At 44.7% G+C, this 21,082-nt stretch overlaps 1 protein-coding gene and 1 long non-coding RNA gene across 4 annotated transcripts in view; both read left to right on the top strand.

Annotated features, from left to right (window-relative positions):
* The first annotated feature begins 2,008 nt into the window (after positions 1–2,008).
* Positions 2,009–21,082, top strand: part of LOC139413596 (arf-GAP with GTPase, ANK repeat and PH domain-containing protein 1-like) — a 39,868-nt gene continuing 20,794 nt past the window's right edge. Inside the window, exon 1 of one of the 2 annotated variants that reach the window (XM_071161176.1) lies at positions 2,009–2,377. In XM_071161176.1, the coding sequence (XP_071017277.1) occupies positions 2,215–2,377 (163 nt within the window). In that variant the 5' untranslated portion in view covers positions 2,009–2,214. Of the gene's footprint in view, positions 2,378–17,020; positions 18,192–21,082 lie in introns of those variants that run through there. The other variant, XM_071161175.1, reaches the window with a different exon arrangement.
* LOC139413597 (uncharacterized) lies at positions 4,442–6,506 on the top strand. Of its 2 annotated transcripts, XR_011634817.1 has the most exons (5): positions 4,442–4,552; positions 4,829–4,931; positions 5,040–5,137; positions 5,284–5,367; positions 5,548–6,506. It is a non-coding gene; the product is annotated as an uncharacterized lncRNA (long non-coding RNA). The 2 variants fall into 2 exon arrangements; XR_011634816.1 differs by having other exon boundaries at positions 5,284–6,506.

Genomic DNA, 21,082 nt, shown 5'->3' with positions numbered 1-21,082 from the left:
CACCGGCTCTGACGCTCGTCGGATGTGGCAGGGCTTGCAAACTATTATGGACTACAATGGGAAACCCAGCCGTGAGCTGCCCAGTGACGAGAGCCTACCAGACAAGCCTTTTATGCTCGCTTCGAGGCAAGCAACAGTGAAGCATGCACGAGAGCACCAGCTGTTCCTGGACGACTGTGTGATCACGCTCTCCGTAGCTGATGTGAGCAAGACCTTAAAATAGGTCAAAGCCGCGGGCCATTTGGATTACCAGGACGTGTGCTCAAAGCATGCACGGACCAACTGGCAAGTGTCTTCACTGACGTTTTCAACCTCTCCCTGACCGAGTCTGTAATACCTGCATGTTTCAAGCATAGTCCGCGTGACCAAGAAAGCAAAGGTAACCTGCCTAAATCATTACCGCCCCGTAGCACTCACGTCGGTAGCCATGAAGTGCTTTGAAAGGCTGGTCATGGCTCACATCAACACCATCATGCTGGAAACCCTAGACCCACTCCAATTCGCATACTGCCCCAACAGATCCACAGATGACGCAATCTCAATCGCACTCCACACTGCCCTTTCCCACCTGGACAAAACGAACACCTATGTGAGAATGCTGTTCATTGACTACAGCTCAGCGTTCAACAACATAGTGCCCAAAAAGCTGATCAATAAGCTAAGGACCCTGGGACTAAACACCTCCCTCTGCAACTGGATCATGGAATTCATGACGGGGCACCCCAGGTGGTAAGGGTATGCAACAACACATCAGGGGTGCGTGCTTGGTTCCCTCCTGTACTCCCTGTTCACCCACACCTGGGTGACCAAGCACGAATCCAACACCCTCATTAAGTTTGCTGACGACACAACAGTGGTAAGTTAGCCTGATCACCGACAATGATGAGACAGTCTATAGAGATGAGGTCAGAGACCTGGCAGTGTGGTGCCAGGACAACAACCTCTCCCTCAATGTGAGTAAGACAAGAGGAGCTGATCGTGAACTATAGAAAAAAGAGTGCTGAACAGGCCCCCATTAACATCGACAGGGCTGTAGTGGAGCGGGTCGAGAGTTTCAAGTTCCTTGGTGTCCACATCACCAACAAACTATCATGGTCCAAACACACCAAGACAACACATTTTCCCCCTCAGGAGTCTGAAAATATTTGGCTTGGGTTCGCAATGGCGTTGCCGAACACCCGCCCTTCTAATTTCCTTAATTTTGTAACTAGAGTCAAATACTTTCTGTGGCACATATCAGAGTCAAATACATTCTATAGAACAAACCTAACCTAAATTAATAATTAATAATTAATGTATGTGTGTTATATTAAACATAGAGGAGGGAGTAACATTTCAGAACATCTACAGTCGAATAGGACATGGGAGGGATGACGAATTTTGGCAAAATGATTTATTTATAGACTAATACACTTTAAACAAATAGCCAAACCGACTTGACATTACTAGTGAAATCTCAACTAGCAAGCAAGTCGCAGCAACGAGAATTGATGGTGAGTGGGGTTACTTTTAATTGGATTTTTTACTTCATCTTATTTTGTAAATATTTTCCTAACTCAATTTTTTGAATTGCATTGTTGGTTAAGGGCTTGTATAAGTAAGCATTTCACGTAAGGTCTACTACACCTGTTGTATTCGGAGCATGTTACAATTTTCTTTGATTTTGACATTGTAAATATGGTACTGGAACTGACTGACCATGGATATAGTATGCTTACTTACTTTCTCGTGTTCTTCTCATATCTTATTTATCGTGTGTTTTTGTTCAACCTTATGTTATTTTTAGTATTAGAGCTTGCAAGAAAGGCATTTCATTGTACTTGTGCACGTGACATTAAAACTTGAAACATATCATATGATATGCCATATACTTCATATGTATAGCAACAAAGCCACACACTGCACACACATATTCTCTTCATATGGTGTCACATATTTTCCGAGGACAAAACAAAACTCATCACCATTAATGCGGTGCTTTAAAACAAGGAAGTAGACATTGTTAGGCACAAACGGAGATATTTCAACATGCAACAGGAAATTTGCTGAAATTAATAACGTATTTTTTTTTATTAATGATGTAGGCTACAGACAGACGTTCTCAAGCTAAATGCAAAGGTTCGATTAGCCTTGCTTGAAGTGTTTGGAGAAGCGCGCTCAATTGGATAACGAATGACAATCTCGCGCCTGTAATCTCCGGAGACAGGTGTCAAGATGAACAGCAGTAACAAGTTATCGCTTTGCAATGCGATTCGGGCCGAGGTACGGCGGCATGAAACTGTACAGAACAACTTTGCCAAAGTGTTCAATCAGTTGGAGAGGGTCGACGACCAACAGCTTCGCTCTGGTTTAAAAGTTTACCTTCACAGCATCCAAGGTAAGCAATGCAATAGGCCTAGCCCCAGGGCATGCTATTGGCTCCCATCAACCTACTTTATCACGCAAAAATCGTGGGTGCATTTACATTGACATTAAATTATAGCCTACCTGTAACGAAAATGAACCCATTTAAAACTTAATTTAAAAGTGCTGGCAGCTTGATATGGCATTGCATCTGTTCCTTTAGCCTTGCTCAAATGATTCAGTTACACAATAATTGGTTGTCAGACTTTTTAGACTGTGTGCAGGGTGGTGTCTAGCTAGGTCATATCATGACTCCAATTCCATTGTATTACATTGGGTCATTGGACGTCCCCTTTAGCCTTGTGAGGGAAATATGGAATGGCCCAATGGAAATGCCAGCAACAAGGTGAGAAGATGTCTCATATCTCGGCAGGAAACTGTTATAGCCAGATGCAACTTTGCTAAACTGCATACAGTACGTGTATCTTCTGTATTTGAAAGATTCGTTCTCGCTGGTATGAAAGTTAAGTTCCAAATAGAGTCTGGGGATTGTAATTCACCTGGAACCATCTGTGGTCCATACTTTCAGCTGAGAACCCAAAAGAGGGCCTGTCATGCCAAATAGCGTCCAACCTCTACGTCACAGTAGGATTCGATACATTCTAGCTTCTGTTGCTAGGGCTGTTGCTTGAACTTGCAAAATTCTGACCGGAATACGTAATGAACCATAGCGCCCGTTGCTATGCTGGTTGCTTGGCTCTATTTGACCTCGTAGGGGATGCGGGCAGTTCGAGTTATAGTTCACCGTTTAAAACGCTCGCTTAGTCCGCGCAAAATTATTACCTCAAAATTGCTCTCTAAGGATGGTGTATTTGACGGTGACTACCTGCTGCCTCAGAGGACTGGAAAGAGAACAATTTCTTTACCATGCATTTGTACATATTGTCAAATAGGAATACATAATTTGTTGTTTTTATAGATCAACGTTGCTAGCTACTGTTAGGCATACCTCAGCATGCCTAGCCAGACAGTTTTATTTAGCTAAGCTAACGTTAGCTAGCTAGATAGCAAGCAAGCTACTACAACTGTTATTGCAGCTTTCTGTTTGTATGTAGCTTGCACTTCAATGGCATCCCTCGAGGAGATTTTCTTTTATCTTTCCAACCTGAGGAAGTACTATGAAGACCACTGATGTCGACAAGAGGCGCAACATTCAGAGAAATTCAGGGTAACGTTAAGCAGTTAACTTCAATTAGATAACTGGACATATTTAGCTATGTATAACAATTTTTCAACAACCATTTTCCAGCTAACGTTAGCTATAGTAGTTGTTAGCTATACATATAGTTCAGCGGAGGCTGCTGAGGGGAGGATGGCTCATAATAATGTCTGGAATGGAGTAAATGGAATGGTACCAAACACGTGGTTTCCATGTGGTTGATGCCATTCAATTGACTCCATTCCAGACATTATTATGAGCCATCCTCCCCTCAGCAGCCTCCACTGATATAGTTATATGTATGTCATATTGAGGTGTCTAGCTATAAGTTAAACCTGATCAATCAAATGGATAGGTTTAAACTTGGTGTCTTCACTAGACAGACAGAGAGGGGGAGGAAGAAAATGAGAGAAAGGAGGGAGTGAGAGGTAGGAAGAGAGTGGAAGACAGATGGAGACAGAGATGGAGAGAGAGAGAAACAGAGAGAGAAAGACAATAGTGCAAATATACTTCGACTTGAGTATTTCAACAACTCTTCTCTTCCAACTTGTTAGGCAATCATATCTACCTACGGGGAAGGATGGCCAGCCACACAGAAGGTTGATTTTTACTAAGGAGGAGAAGGAGGCCATGCTGACAGAGATGCATGTGGACATTTTTTGGAGTGAAGCGCATGAATGCCAAAATCAACCTACTCTTCTTCTGACGTAAAATTGTCAAGGAGGAGGATAGCTGGGCAAGTAAAATAACCTTTTGTTTATCAATCACATATTATATATCTATTATCTATTATATCTGAAATGATTATGATTTCAATTAATGTCATATCAGAGAGCACACAATGTTTACATTTGTCACTTTTTGCTTAAAGGTCAGTACCCTGTCTAGCCTGCCAGAAGTTTGAGAGGGCGAAGACTGTGGCACTGGAGATAAAGCTCATCAAAGTTGTTTCACCATGGCACATGATCGGTTCACCATGGCACATGATCGGTAAGTCTCCCAATTCAAATTTTGCCCTGGTAAGTTGTTTTGGAATGGTTTCTTTTTTTGACCACAGCATAGTTCAATATTATAGTGTGTGTGTGTGTGTGTGTGTGTGTGTGTGTGTGTGTGTGTGTGTGTGTGTGTGTGTGTGTGTGTGTGTGTGTGTGTGTGTGTGTGTGTGTGTGTGTCAGTATCCTTACAAATACAAAAATCTGCAGACTGTATGACACAGATACAGGTAAGACTAAAGTCATCTTCTCTCTAACACTTTTTAAATGTTAGGGGTGGAACTCATTGGACCCTTCACGAAATCCAGGAATGGCAACAGCTGGTGTCTTCCAGCGACCGATCACTTTCCAAGTGGGTGGAGGCAATGCCCATTAAGGTCAGTAAAGGAAGAGTATGTGCTTAACTGTAAATTCCCGCCTGTAACCCATTAAAAAGGGTGCTTGGAACCAAAAATAAATTTTTGTTTTGTATGATACCCATCAAGGACGAGACTAGCGAGGCCACCTCCAAGGCGATAGTGGACTATCTTCAGCACCCACGGTTCTCCTGAGGTCATCTTGAGTGACCGAGGTCATGAACAAGGTACGGATGGATGTAATATGTTATATTCTGTCAACAATGGTTTGTTTTATTTGTTTTTTACAATTTGTTATTCCATGGTACATAATCAGACATATTTTAATATCTTACGTTGTCAATAGATATCGCTTTTCTACCCCCTCCACCAGGTTTGGTGGATGGACAAACCAGACCCTCAACACTGCCATGGGCAAGTCCCTTGATACCAGGAAGGCTGGGAGAACAACCTGAAGGTAATTCTCTTTGCACACAACAGCAGCATCCAGGCCAAGTATGGATGGGAGCCGCAGCTGTTGTCTAAGGTAAACAATGCAATTGTATATAGAATTATTGCAAATACTGTAGTCTTTCAAATTTGTGAGTGACTTTTAGTGTTGTTTGTCTATTGCTATTTTTGTATAACTTACTTTCAGATCTCTGAAACCCCACCTGATGTGGTGGAAGTTGTCGATCCAGATTAGAACGCCTTCGAGTACCACCTTCAAGGCACAGACTGAGAAGGATGTTGTTACGACTTCTAGGAGTAGTGGGTGCGGAGTCAGGCGCAGAGAGCAGAGGGTAAAGGACAACTGTATTTATTCCGGAGAAAAGTAGGTCACGCCAAAACACCAGGCGCATACAATGACCGGCCCAAAAACAGGACACAAACCGTCCGGAGAAATACAGACAATATCACATCCACAAAACGAACAGAGAAACAAGCCCGCACTAAAGCCGGCGGGCTTACTGGGTTTAAATATCCCACAATCACAACCTAAACCCATAACAGGTGCAACTAATCAGACACAACTAAATGAAACAGAAAAGGGGATCTGTGGCAGCTAGTAGGCCTGGCGACAACGAGCGCCGCCCGAACAGGAAGAGGCACCATCTTCGGCGGGATTCGTGACGGATGTGGAGGTTTTTGACCAGAAAAAATGATTGCCCGCTGTTAATTTATGTTGTAACGCTGCAGTAATCCATCAAATTTTCTCACAGTAAAGTGTAACCTGTGTGTTTGCTTGTTTACTTCTCTGTCTCCTACCTTTTTCATTTTAACTCTGCTCCTGTTCTCCAGTACCTAGGGGTTCTGCCCAACACCCAGACGTGGATCCACCTTATGTCCTCCATTACCAACCACCCTCCAACTTTTCATTACATCATCTACAGCTACTGTTGTTGTCATTATCTGCTAAGAGTTTTCTTGCTCTTATCATTCTGGGCACATAATATGTGAGATCCACAGATGAACTAAAAACACTAGCACTGCAAACACTCAGAACAAAGAGAGCAGCAGTTCCTGGACTTTGCTGTCTCCCTCTTCAAGTCCCCCTTCTGAGACTGGCTGCCTGTTGAGAACAAGTGATAGGCAGAATTCCACACACTAGAATTCAGTATTTTAGTCTATGAATGCCATGTGAGTGTACAAAAAATATGTGAAAATAAATTAATGACATAACTACCAAAAACGATCAAAGTTTCATCATTATTGTAAGTTGTAAGGTATCTTTTGATGGTATTTATTTGTTCCACATTATTCATTGTCGTATCCTAGAACCTACTAATAATAGAAAAAATAGAGGACTACTGAAATGATATTATTTCAGTGTAGTTTAAGATAAAAACATGACAGCCAGACAAGCCAGTGTATGAATCAAATGGATTTGCATATGAATAGAGCGGAAATTAGCTGACTTCATGATCTGTAATGTATGTAACTTTAATGTGTCAAGCAGATTATGTTTTTTTTGCCATTTCTGCAACGTTTAAGACAGGGATTTCATGCTGTAATGATAACAAGATGCCCACAAGTAGTTCAAATTAATGTTTCCATTTTATTAGCTAAACAAACTTGTTTAAACAGCGAAATTGTCCCGGAAATCAGCCTTGTTTGCATAGCGATGATGAAAAGAACGTCATTTAGTTTGTAATGATCTCCAAAATTCGAATCATTAGGTTGTCACACCGGACACTAATAGTTTATCGAATAACAATGTGACGTAGAGGGGACACTATTTGGCATGACAGGCCCCATGGGTTCTCGAAAGCTAGGGTTGTCATGTCCCATGTCCCTTACATGACCGACAACCTCCATAGTTTCTATTGAAAGTGGTGTAATTTCAGAGAACTTATGATAACTGAGCATGAAGTAAGTGTTTGAGAACCTATTTACAAATGGCAGAGCGAGGTTTCAGCATCACTCTTCCCATAATATGTAGGCCTGAGCCTAAATTACAGAAAGGGAATCACTTTTTACTGGTAATAGCATTTTCATTTTTAATAGCTTCTATGACATGAGAAAATGTGTGTGTGTGTGTGTGCGCATATGTGAAAATGCACATCCAATATTCATACCCTTATATGGATGCACATAATGTATATTATAAATATGAGGCACTGGGTCATGATTTGCTGTTGTGTTATACTTGATCAGTATCTGTTGAAATTGAAGTAATGTCTAGACTGTTTTCACCGAAGTGCAGCTTCAGACTCTCTATTTATAGTTATCTATTTTGACTCCGAGACCGAACGACCCAAGGCTTGTCTGAACACTCTGATTCTCTTTTTATCCCATTGTCTCCTCACTTCAGCTGAGAAAGTGGAAGTCCTATATTAGAGCTCACTCTACTTAGTTGACCTCCACCCAAAATGGTTTTGTAACTGCCTCAGCTCCTGTTCACACCCAGTATCCATAGAGAAATACATACTCACCTTCTATCTGACTCTAATAAAGTATCTGTATGATGTGTGTTCAACTTGAGACCAAACGGATTGAGAGTTAGAGATGGAATGCTAATTGCAGAGGTCGAGTGATCAATGAACCCACAGTATTCACCCCAAAGCCCACATTTTAGTATTTTTGTAGGCCTATGTCCCAAATGGCACCCTATTCCCTTTATAGTGCACCAATTTTGACCAGGGTCTAGGTCCAAAGTAGTGCACTATGTAAAATATAGAGTGCCCATAGGATGCAGATTCAGTTTCTAACCAGGTGTGTGTCAGGTCCAAGGTTATTATAGTAAACTTAAACTGAACTAAAGATGAAAAAAAAAAGTAAACTGAAATAAAATAATTAACAGACCCGTTTGAAACTGTTATATTTGACTCCAAAATGAACAAAAGTAAAATAAAAACCATCATGAATTATGTTTTTTCTTCTAAACTTTGGGCAAAAATCAAATGGTGTTTTCAAGCTTCTGAATCTGACAGGTAAATTCTGACAGGAGATGTCGATGTTTCAAAAAGGCCTAGCTTGTGTATCACAATCACTAGTTATCACCAGCTAACAGGGAAGACATCCACTACTTTGTGTCCCTAACACTAAAACTGAAACAAAATAATATAGAAACTAAATATATAAATTTTTATAGAACTCAAACTAAAGAAAAACTAGTAAATCATGTATGAAAACTAATTGAGACTAAACTGAATTTGAAATAAAAATCTAACAGAAATAAAAATGAATATAAAACCACAAAACTATAATAACATTGGTCAGTCAGCCCACTACGTGACAGCTACAGTAGAAACTGAGACAGGACTGCTAACAGACAGTAGGTATAGAGAGACACTGATGTTTCAGTGTGAACATGCTGTGTTGACAGAAATTCATGTTCCTTTAAGTAATGCAGACAACACCTTGTATCTCTCTTCCTTTACAGAATGTCTTTGTTACATCTATTGCTGTCCATACAGCCTGATATTTTTGCTGCTGTTTTGGCTAAAGCTGCAATATGTAACTTTTTGGGCGACCTGACCAATTTCACATAGAAATGTGAGTTATAGATTTGTCTATAACAAGTCTAAGAAGCGATAGATCAAATCAAATCGAATCAAATGTTATTAGTCACATGGCCGAATACAACAGATGCATACCTTACAGTGAAATGCTTACTTATGTGCCCCTAACCAACAATGGAGTTTAAAAAAATATGGATAAGAATAAGAAATAAAAGTAACAAGTAATTAAAGAGCAGCTGTAAAATAACAATAGCGAGACTATATACAGGGGGGTTCCGGTACAGAGTCAATGTGCGGGGGCACCGTTTAGTTGAGGTAATATGTACATGTAGGTAGAATTATTAAAGTGATTATGCATAGATGATAACAGAGAGTAGCAGCAGTGTAAAAGAGGGGGAGGGGGGCAATGCAAATTGTCTGGGTAGCCATTTGATTAGATGTTCAGGAGTCTTAAGGCTTGAGGGTAGAAGCTGTTTAGAAGCCTCTTGGATCTAGACTTGGCACTCCAGTACAGCTTGCCGTGCAGTAGCAGAGAGAACAGTCTGTGACTAGGGTGGCTGGAGTCTTTGACAATTTTTAGGGCCTTCCTCTGACACCGCCTGGTATAGAGGTCCTGAGGGGCCCCTGTGTTGAGGATCAGCATGGCGGATGTGTTGTTACCTAGCCTTACCACCTTGGGGCGACCCGTCAGGAATACCAGGATCTGGTTGCAGAGGAGGTGTTTAGTCCCAGGGTCCTTAGCTTATTGACGAGCTTTGAGGGCACTATGGTGTTGAACTCTGAGCTGTAGTCAATGAATAGCATATAATAACAGAGATTGCATCATCTGTGGATCTGTTGGGGTGGTATGCAAATTGGAGTGGGTCTAGGGATGATGGTGTTGATGTGAGCCATGACCAGCCTTTCAAAGTACGTCATGGCTGCAGACGTGAGTGCTATGGGTCGGTAGTCATTTAGGTAAGTTACCTTAGTGTTCTTGGGCACAGGCATTATGGTGGTCTGCATAAAACATGATGGTATTACAGACTCGGACAGGGAGAGGTTAAAAATGTCAGTGAAAGCACTTGCCAGTTGGTCAGTGCACGCTCGGAGTACACATCCTGGTAATCCGTCTGGCCCTGCAGCCTTGTGAATGTTGACCTGTTTAAAGGTCTTACTCAGATCGGCTGGGGAGAGCGTGATCACACAGTCATCCGGAACAGCTGGTGCTCTCATGCATGTTTCAGTGTTATTTGCCTCGAAGCGAGCATAGAAGAAGTTTAGCCCGTCTGGTAGGCTTGTGTCACTGGGCAGCTCTCGGCTGTGCTTCCCTTTGTAGTCTGTAATGGTTTGCAAGCCCTGCCACATCCGACGAGCGTCAGAGCCGGTGTAGTACGATTCGATCTTAGTCCTGTATTGACACTTTGCCTGTTTGATGGTTCGTCGGAGGGCATAGCAGGATTTCTTAAAAGCTTCCGGGTTAGAGCTCCGCTCCTTGAAATCAGCATTTCTAGCCTTTAGCTCAGTGCGGATGTTGCCTATAATCCATGGCTGGCACTAAGACAGCATGGAATGAGCTGTGTTGCGAGAGCAAGAAAACCGCTCACCCAGAGACGGCGCTCCTAGTAGCCGGGGACTTCAATGCAGGGAAACTTAAATCCATTTTACAAAATTTCTATCAGCATGTTAAATGTGCAAACAGAGGGGATGTACATATGGTCACTGTGGGGACGACGTCATCGATGCACTTATTGATGAAGCCAACGATTGATGTGGTGTACTCCTCAATGCCATCGGAGGAATCCCGGAACATGTTCCACTCTGTGATAGCAAAACAGTCCTGTAGTTTAGCATCTGCTTCATCTGACCACTTTTTTATTGATCTAGTCACTGGTGCTTCCTGTTTTAATTTTTGCTTGTAAGCAGAAATCAGGAGGATAGAATTATGGTCAGATTTGCCAAATGGAGGGCGAGGGAGAGCTTTGTATGCTTCTCTGTGTGTGGAGTAAAGGTGGTCCAGAGTTTTTTTTCCCCCTCTGTTTGCACATTTAACATGCTGATAGAAATTTGGTCAAATGGATTTAAGTTTCCTTGCATTGAAGTCCCCGGCTACTAGGAGCGCCGACTCTGGGTGAGCGTTTTTCTTGCTCTCGCAGTACAGCTCATTCCATGCTGTCTTAGTGCCAGCCTCTGACTATGATAAATACAGATGAAAACAGATTAAAACTCTCTAGGTAGATAGCGTGGTCTACAGCTTATCATGAGATACTCTACTTCAGGCGAGCAATAGCTCTAGACTTCCTTAGATATCCTGCACTAGCTGTTTACAAAAATACATAGTCTGCCGCCCCTTGTCTTACCAGACGCTGCTGTTCTATCCTGCCGGTACAGCCAGCTGTATGTTGATAGTGTTTTCGTTCAGCCACGACTTGAAGCATAAGATATTACAGATTTGAATGTCCCGTTGGTAGTTTAATCTTCCACGTAGGTCATCGATTTTATTCTCCAAAGATTGCACGTTTGCTAGCAGAACGGAAGGAAGTGGAGTTTTTTTTCAGATCGCCTATGAATTCTCAGAAGGCAGCACGCTCTCTGGCCCCTTTTTCTCCACCTTCTCTTCACGCAAATCATGGGGATCTGGGCTTGTTCCCGAAAAAGCAGTATATCATTCACGTCAGGCTCGTCAGACTCATTAAAGGAAAAAAAGGATTCTGCCAGTCCGTGGTGAGTAATCGCAGTCCTGATGTCCAGGAGTTATTTTCGGTCATAAGAGATGGTAGCGGCAACATTATGTACAAAATAAGTTACAAGGGCCTCCCGGGTGGCGCAGTGGTCTAGGGCACTGCATCGCAGCGCTAGCTGTGCCACCAGAGACTCTGGGTTTCCGCCCAGGCTCTGTCACAGCTGGCCGCAACCGGGAGGTCCGTGGGGTGACGCACAATTGGCCTAGCGTCGTCCGGGTTAGGCCGGTAGGGATATCCTTGTCTCATCGCGCACCAGCGATTCCTGTGGCGGGCCGGGCGCAGTGCACGCTAACCAAGGTTGCCAGGTGCACAGTGTTTCCTCCGACACAGTGGTGCGGCTGGCTTCGGGGTTGGATGCGCGCTGTGTTAAGAAGCAGTGTGGCTTGGTTGGGTTGTGTTTCAGAGGACGCATGGCTTTCGACCTTTGTCTCTCCCGAGCCCGTACGGGAGTTGTAGCGATGAGACAAGATAGTAATTACTAACAATTGGATACCACGAAATAGGGGGTAAAATAAAAAAAATAAGTTACACAATAAGTTACAAACAACGCAAATCAACAAACAAAAACACATAATCAGTTGAGGACAGGTAAAACGTCAGACTTCTTCTCCAGCGTCATTTTTTTTTTTTTCAAGATCTGTTCTATGCTCTATTTCTATGCTTCCTGTTAAGTTTCAGTTTTGCAGACCAGCTTCAAACAGCTGAAAACAAAAAGTGGTTATGGAAAAGACATTTCACAGTGGTTTAGATGTTATAATGATTCTCTGCACTTGTTTTTCTTGTTTGTCACATGAACTGAAATTAGGCTAACTATTCGAATTTTAGCAACGAGGAAATGACGGAGCGATTTCTACATATTGCACCTTTAAAAATGGTAGCCTTTCCTGATCCTTACAGCATTGCACATCAAGCTACTTCCTCTCTGTGTTACTAGTCACGTGTTTGCTTTGATTCTATTTCTATGGTTGGCCCTATTTCCTCTGTCTGTCTGCAGAGCCACTTCCTGCCTCAAGGAGACAGGCAGACCATGTTTTGGTACAGCTTCCTCCCTCTCCTGCACCCTAATTCACAAATTAAAAAAATGCTCCTTACCTTCCTTGTTTCTTTCATCACACACATCACACACCGCCCCCGTCTTACCTCATATCCTCTCTCTTCTGTCCCTCCACCTTGTGTTGTCATTTAGCCTTTCTTCACAGCAGGTTACACTCCTTGTTATGGGATCTGTCCAAATGTCACGGACACTATTCACCTTGACTACCATCTCTATGAGAGACACAGAGACAGGAGAGACCACAGCTCACTGCAACACACCCTCTGGCATCTCTCCACTGGTGTGGCAGTTAGACGATTCTGTTTCTGATATCCTAATCTCCAGTCCTTATCACTCAGATGCAGACTTGTCAGACTCGTCCAGTTGCTCTCTTTGTGTTATTGCAGATCTCATATTTTGCAGTTATGTGGCAATTAGGCCGATTCGTAACCCCCCGGATCTTCTCTCAAGAGCTCTGATTAGATTTCTGAACCCAGTCCCCCTACACGTGCATGTTTCATTCTGCAATGTCTGTATGTAAGGCGTGTACGCACATCATTCCAACCTACACACTAATTTATGTGCGTTTTCCATCATACCATTTGCATTGCAGATAATTCAAGGGTCATAAGCTCTGTGTGTGTGTCCCCAATTTCTTGATTGCCTGCGTAGGTGGTCCCCTAAGTCCCCCGTTACACCCCCCCCCCCCCCCCCCCACACACACACACACTGCCTGCATCCTTAAAGGAGGATAATAATTGTCATTACGATGTGTCCCTTTAAGAAAGAGGTCACACATGTTAGTACTCTGATGCCGGCAATTACACCAGAAAGCAGAACAGAGCGCGTGTCAACTATCAGATTAGCATAAGGACAGCGGTGGCGTGGCTCTCCAGAGCAGTGTTTTAGTTATGCAGATGGTGTGTTGGAACGCACAGGGCTGTGGTCCCCCAAGGAAAGGGAACACAATCTTTCTTTACACAGTAAGGTGGTGGTGGCCTTGATAAATGTCACAGCAGCTAAAAGAACAAGGACAACAATGACATACAAACATGACACCACGTTCAATGCAATGGCTTCGCCACCCCTCACTGGAATGTTTATCTCGTGTGTGATCTTTGAACTTTGGTGTGCAGTTTGCACTTGTTGTGTTCAATGGATATTTTATCTATTTAGTTCACAATATGTTTTTACATGCTTTACAATTCAAGTACCTCACCTGTGTGTGTGTGTGTGTGTGTGTGTGTGTGTGTGTGTGTGTGTGTGTGTGTGTGTGTGTGTGTGTGTGTGTTCTCTCTGAGAGTCTATATTCAACATTCTGTGTAAGTGTCACAGTGAGTGACACATAATTTCAGTTTAGAGGGGACATGATTCATCCCCATGCTCTGTGGGTGTCCTTGACAGATTCCATCCAATTAAAGAAGTGACACAGGTGGGTAACACACAGCCACACACACACACACACACACACACACTGAAGCCCCTGGGAGACTAGTCAGGATCGAGAGAAAGATGAACGGCGCAATGTACAGAGAGGTCCTTGATGAAAACCTGCTCCAGAGCGCTCAGGACCTCAGATTGGGGCAAAGGTTCACCTTCCAACAGGACAACGACCCTAAGCACACAGCCAAGACAACGCAGGAGTGGCTTCGGGACAAGTCTCTGAATCTCCTTGAGTGGCCCAGCCAGAGCCTGGACTTAAACCCGATTGAATATCTCTGGAGAGACCTGAAAATAGCTCTGCAGCGATGCTCCCCATTCAATCTGACAGATATTGAGAGGATATGCAGAGAAGAATGGGGAAAACTCCCCAAATACAGGTGTGCAAAGCTTGTAGCATCGTACCCAAGAAGACTTGAGGCTGTAATTGCTGCCAAAGGTGCTTCAACAAAGTACTTAGTAAAGGGTCTGAAACTGAGTTTCAGTTTTAGATATTTAATAATAGATTTGCAAACATTTATAAAAACCTGTTTTTGCTTTGACATTATGGGGTAATGTGTGTAGATTGATGAGGGGGAAAACAACTATTTAATCCATTTTAGAATAAGGCTGTAGCGTAACAAAATGTGGAAAAAGTCAAGGGGTGTGACTACGTCCTTAATGTATATATTTTAAATCTCTGAAATACTTTCCATTGACCCCCAGCAGTACCTCCGCATACCCCAGTTTCAATATCTCTGGTTTAGAGAGAGCGGGATGAAGGAGACAGCCAGGGTGGTGCACATGTGACTCACTACCGTAATGTCCTGGAGCTCCAAATACCTTGGTCACAGGCGAGCCCATTATGAGAGGTGAAAGAGATGGGGGGAATAGGCTGTTGCTACCCGCAACGCTTACTGCTTAAGAGGAGAACTTTTCTGGAAGGAGATAGTGTGACTGCAAAAGACAGAGAAGAGGGAGAGGATAGAAAGAGCCTTCTCCCCTCTCCTGTCTCTTCCACGTTTTCCATCTCTCCTTTTTCCTTCCTCTATCTCCTGCATTCTTATTCTCTCATCCACCTCTAGCTACCCTCCTGTCTGTTCCTCTCTCTCCTCTCTACGCATCCCCTCCCTTTTCTGTGCCCCAAGATTTATGACCCATTCAGTTTGTTTTCAAACCACCTTATTTATTTGTCGGTTATATCCTTCCCCACACATACTCTCCTGTTCATTTTTCTCCGATTCCTATTCCTACTCCTACTATTTTTTTCTCTTTCCTCCCTCGCTCTCTCCTTTCATTCATCCCTGTGACGTCTGATGCATCCAGTTCATCATCGCCCTCTCCCTCTTTCCTGAGAGGCAGGATGGGAGGGGACAGAAGGAGAGAGAGAGAGTGGGAACTGCCCGGAGATTGCCTGAAAAAGAGAGCAGGAGAGAGAGAGAGCAAGTGATGGGTAGGAGGAGGCAGAGGTTTTTCTCCTCTTTGTTTTGTCTGATCCGACACGAGCCACAGAACGTGTGGGCTTGACCAAGGAAAGGCATCTCTCCCATGACGCTTCACCCTCAGCCTTCCCCTCTGTCTGTCTGCCTGCCTGGAGCTGAGGCTGGAGCTGGACTACTTGTTGGCTAACGGAGAGGCTAGTGGCCCTGAGAAGAGCTGGAGGAGGAAAGGAGGAGGGGCTGAGCTGAGCCAGTGGGCTCGCTCTCTGCCTCACAGACACGTTTTATTGACTTGCTAATTGCCTGAGACACTCGGAGGAGAGGATGCAGTGAGGGAAGGAACCTACTGTACATAAGAGTATTACAGGCAGAGGAACAGAAACAGTGACTGTGTTCTGCCTATCTGGCCACCATCTCTGCTTCTCTTTGCTGGTGGAACTAAAACAGATGTTTGCAGCCTGCCTTTCATTGATCCACGATACGTACATACGTGATTCATGCATGACATTAGTGTGTCTTTGCCTCGTATGCAGTCGGAAGGAGACTACCCACCCACCACACGCTTTTGTGACACGTGAATGATTTCCATATTTATGTTTTTTCTTGTATTTACCGTAAATGTTTTTCCTCTGCTGGGTCAGCTAAAGCGGTTGTTTGCTGTGTTGCCTGCTATGTCTGGTTTGGCTTTACCACGGTACATACCCTTTGGTGTCTGTGACGGTGCAAATTAAAAATAGAAACAAATATTTGTTAACCAATCAAATATAATGGGAATAAGAAAATATGAAGATTCTGAAGCGCACAATGGATATTCTTCAATGGAAATGAAGAAATGATCTGAGAAGCTTACAGACTGAAGACTGGCTTGAGGCAGTTCATCTTGTGTGCTTTTGTGGAGTGGGGAGCTACATAGTACAGTCTTGGTGGGCAAATGGACCAAGCTCATTTGTTGGCTCTATCATAATTCCAGAATACCCAGTCTCAAACATCAAGATCGTGGAAAGCAATCTCAGATCCCTGGCTTTGGGCTGTAGATGAATCTTGCGTATGGAGAGAGGGAGGGAACGAGAAAGGGAGGATTGTGAATGAACCCGTGGAGCAGTCCAGTGGCAGCAGTCTTTACAGATCAGCAAAGAGGAGGTGAAGAGAGGATTACAGGAAGGATTCAAATAAAAACTAGTCTAGACTTAATTCAGTAATTTAGCCTTGTTAAAAGTATGCTCCATTATTTCAAGATACCTTAGAGTGATTCTCTGTCTCGCTTGTGCTGACTCTTGAGTTTTCACGTCATGGGTTCAGAAGCCTGAAGAAGCAATCCAGGAAGACTCCAACCACCTCTTGACAAAGTTACCATTCACCCACATCAGACGTATCCATACGCCAGGCAGTTTGACAGTACCATCTGACTGGTGTCTGGCCTGGCTATTGTCTCCGTGGTGAAGCCTCCGGCTGTGGGTTGCTATGCCGGTTCCCTGTGGGTCTGTCTGGGTCACAGCGAGGGTGCTGCCACTCCGCTGAGGTTGGTCTGCCTGTCTTCCAGCCTGCCGCCCCCATGAGCCACGCGGGCACCCTACAGAGACGCACCACCTACCTCATCTCCCTTACCCTGGTCAAGGTCGAGGCCGTGGGGGGTGATGGAGTTTCCATCGGGCCCCAGCCACAACAGACCCTTGCTCTGGGGAGAGCAGGAGTGGAGGGCCCAGAGGATGAGGAGCTGAGCAGGACCACTGAGGATGAGGGAGGACATGCATGTGTCGAGATGAAGGGAGAGGGGAACACAGAGATGGAGGAAGAGGAGCAGGAGTACGTTAGCTTTGGGGGACCTGTACAGGAGCGGGAGAAGCCTGAGATAAAGGAGCGAGAGAGTCGTGGTCCAGGCTCCTCAAAAGATGTCACGTTGGAGACTAAAAGCAAGGAGTCTCCCCTCTTACCGAAGAATGTGAAAGACCAAGTGAAAGGACTTGCAGGGGTGTCAGATCTCCCCTCAGTGGGAGGGCTGAGGAGAGAGGGAACCCGCCCTAAAACAGAGCTCTATAGGGAGCCACCCATGCTGTTCCCAAGGTGCGAGGAAGGGATGGGCGACGCAAGCAACACCCTCTCCCGGGGCAGCATGCCCATCACCGTACCGCCCAGGCTCACCCAGAGACCCGAGGTCTTGATGAGGTCACATGCCGGGGGCGGGGCTGTAAGCCGGCGGGAATTGAGGGAAGCCAATCAGAGTATGCCTCCATCCGCCAAGAGTCTGGACCGCAAAGACAACCGCATAGGGGACCGGTCTCCCATGACAGCTGCTGTGGCCTCTCTGGGACCATACCGGGCGTCCTGGGCGGACAGTGATGGCAGGTCCACCCTCCTTCGCCAGGGAGCCCCCGTAGGGGGGGGGTTTACGGACGTGGTGACCAGGGAAAGCCCCAGAGGGGACAGGCTGAAGACAGGCTCAACCTCCCTGCCAGCCCAACCCACCCCTCAAATATCCAAGCCGCCGAGGAAGGGCAAGAGCCGCACTCTGGACAACAGTGACCTGCACTCCCTCTCTGAGGACCTGAAGAAGGGGAAGGACAGCCAGAGTCAGGGGGGTACCACTCAGCGTCCCCCCGCCCGTGACCGCAAGATGCTCAAGTTCATCAGCGGCATCTTCACAAAAAGTACGCCTGCGCCTCCCTGCTCCAACACAGCGCCCCCTATCTACACGCCCATTCAGAGGGGTTCTAGTGAGGAGGAAGGTAAGATACCCTTACCCACTTAACCACATTCCCCCCCACTAGGGCTAGCTGCCCTTCCCATTCCATTTCAGACTTTTCACAACTGGAGGCTGGATTATTATTTTGCCGTACCATTTTACTCTAATGGTTTACACAATGCTAGTGCAGTGAGTAGGTGCTCGTGCACTGTGGTCTCGTTCTAGATGGTTGTCCATCATCAGTCCGTATGGCCGGAAAACCACACACTGTAGGTCAGGATGCACTGTGCAAGGATGTGGTGAAGAAAAGGAGGTTGAAGACCTTGAAGTGAGAGGGCAAGCCTTGGGCTGTGTCCAATATGGCACCCACCCTATTCCATTTATAGTGCACTACCTTTGACCAGAGCTCTATGGGGCCTGGTCAAAAGTAATGCACTACATAGGGAATAGGGTGCCATGTGATGCATCTTGGTCATAAAATATGTTATTGGATGGCCAATATGCCTCGATGGACCCTCAGAGAGAATTGGAATTCCAATGGGGAAATTGCATTATACATTATAATCCGTTCACACAGTCACATACTGGATATAATGTAGAAGATATCACTTGAATGATGATGCATTCATGTGATACAGTAAAATGAGCACATCCACTCACTCATAGGTCCTGTTGGGTGTTAGGCATGAAAAAGGTTGAATAACGAGAGAGGACAACCTGCATATGCTTCTCCTGCTCCCAAGAGTAATGCTTCCGCCAATGAAAACCTACTTGGCCTAAATTTCTCTCCAACTAGAAGCAGTCACAAGATAACATGAGATAGCCCATGGTAATCAAATATTCAGATTTCACTATATTTGCGAATGTGCTGTTGTAGACGTGTGTGATGAAGGAGTATGTAGAATTGGTGTAAGTGCTGAATAATTTGTCAGGAGTAAGTGGGACATGAATAATTAAGGGTGGGAGTACACAGAGCTGTGTTCTTCTGAGGGAAGGAGTGAGGGGGCAGGGGGTAAGGGAGGGAGGAAGGGAGGACGGAAGGGGACCCTTCCTGCTCTGCTTGCAGAGTTAATCAACATCCAAATGAAACCCATTAACTCAATGACTCCACATTGGGATTGGGTAAACAAGAGATCAATAGCCATTTACATTTTGGGGGGCATTTCAGTTTAATTGCAAAATATTTGATTGCAAAATATCAATCAGAGTTGGGGTAAAGTAATAACTAATGAAAATAAACATTTGGGGAGATTTTCAACGTTTTAATTGTATTTTGTTAACTCAGTAAATATCATGTCTGTTTTATATCCGTATCATCAATTTTAATAAATATAGTATGTGTGATTTACATTTGTGTAAATGTGCTCAAACACACACACCACTGTATGTATGAGAGAATGTATTGTGCTGAGAGCCAGGCAGTTTCTGGAAGAAGGGTTGCCATGGCAACAACAGGCGGCAAGAGATGCTATTTGGTCGGCGATATGACGCTGAAGGGGGGGGGGGGGGGGTTTAAAGAGTGGGGGGGTGGAGAGCGGGAGAGACCAATAGACATACAGACAGACAGAAATTGTCCGGTGGGGGTTGGGAAGGGTACCAGGGTTTTGTTTAAATGTAATCTCCCCTGAGAGCAAGAGTGGAAGGAAGTGGTGGCTGTGTTACCGTATTGTCACTGAGGTGTGGCCGGTGCGCACAGCAAAGCACTCACTTCTGGTGTGTCCCCACAGAGAGGATTCAGTGTCTGAAAGGATCATACTGTCTGACTGGAGTTGGCTTCAACACTGCTTTACTTAGACCTCCAAAGGCCCTTTTGAATGAGGCAGTGTCATCATTTATATGGCTGTTTGCGCGTGTGTGTGTGTGTGTGTGTGTGTATGTGTGCGCGCGTGTGCATGTGCGTGTGTGTGTGTGTGTGTGTAAGATGCTGCCTGTTGCCCAAATCAAGAATTTGTCCACAATTGGAGGCTTATATACATTTGTGTGTGTGTCCATGTACAAGCATATGTGTGTGTATCTGCAACCCTGCAGAATGAATCTGCTTGTTAAGCTTTTGAAGCTTTTATTTCCCATCCATAACTTCAGTCTAATTTAAAGGGGAAGTTGACCTAAAATCCAACATTTCCCAAGTGATTCCATACATTGAAACTACACTGAATTGTGTTCGTTGTTCATAGCTTATGACTGCCCATACCATAACCCCACCGCGAGGAACTCTATTCACAACCTTGACATCAGCAAACTGCTCGCCCACACGACGCCATACAAGCTTTCTGCCATCTGCCTGGTACAGTTGAAACCGGGATTCATCCGCGAAGAGCACACTTCTCCAGCGTGCCAGTGGCCATCGAAGGTGAGCATTTGGTAACTGAATTTGGTTACAACGCCGAACCTCAGTCAGGTCAAGACCCTGGTGAGGACGACGAGCACGCAGATGAGCTTCCCTGAGACGCTTTCTGACAGTTTGTGCAGAAATTCTTTGGTTGTGCAAACCCACAGTTCAATCAGCTGTCCGGGTGGCTCGTCTCAGACCATCCCGCTGGTGAAGAAGCCAAATGTGGAGGTCCTGGGCTGGCGTGGTTAAAAGTGGTCTGGGGTTGTGAGGCCGGTTGGACGTACTGCCAAATTCTCTAAAACAACGTTGGAGGCGGCTTATGGTAGAGAAATAAACATTAAATTCTCTGGCAACAGCTCTGGTGGACATTCCTGTAGTCAGCATGCCATTTGCACATTTCCTCAAAACTTGAGACATCTGTGGCATTGTGTTATGTGACCAAACTGCACATGTTAGAGTGGCCTTTAATTGTTCCCAGCACAAGGTGCACCTGTGTAATGATCATGCTGTTTAATCAGCTTCTTGATATACCACACCTGTCAGGTGGATGGATTATATTGGCAAAGGAATAATGCTCACTAACCAGGGATGTAAATACATTT

This window comes from Oncorhynchus clarkii, chromosome 7 (assembly GCF_045791955.1).
Source record: "Oncorhynchus clarkii lewisi isolate Uvic-CL-2024 chromosome 7, UVic_Ocla_1.0, whole genome shotgun sequence".
Lineage (NCBI taxonomy): Eukaryota > Metazoa > Chordata > Actinopteri > Salmoniformes > Salmonidae > Oncorhynchus > Oncorhynchus clarkii.
The sequence above is the reverse complement of the archived record's forward strand: the minus strand, read 5'-3'. Positions and strand labels throughout refer to the sequence as shown.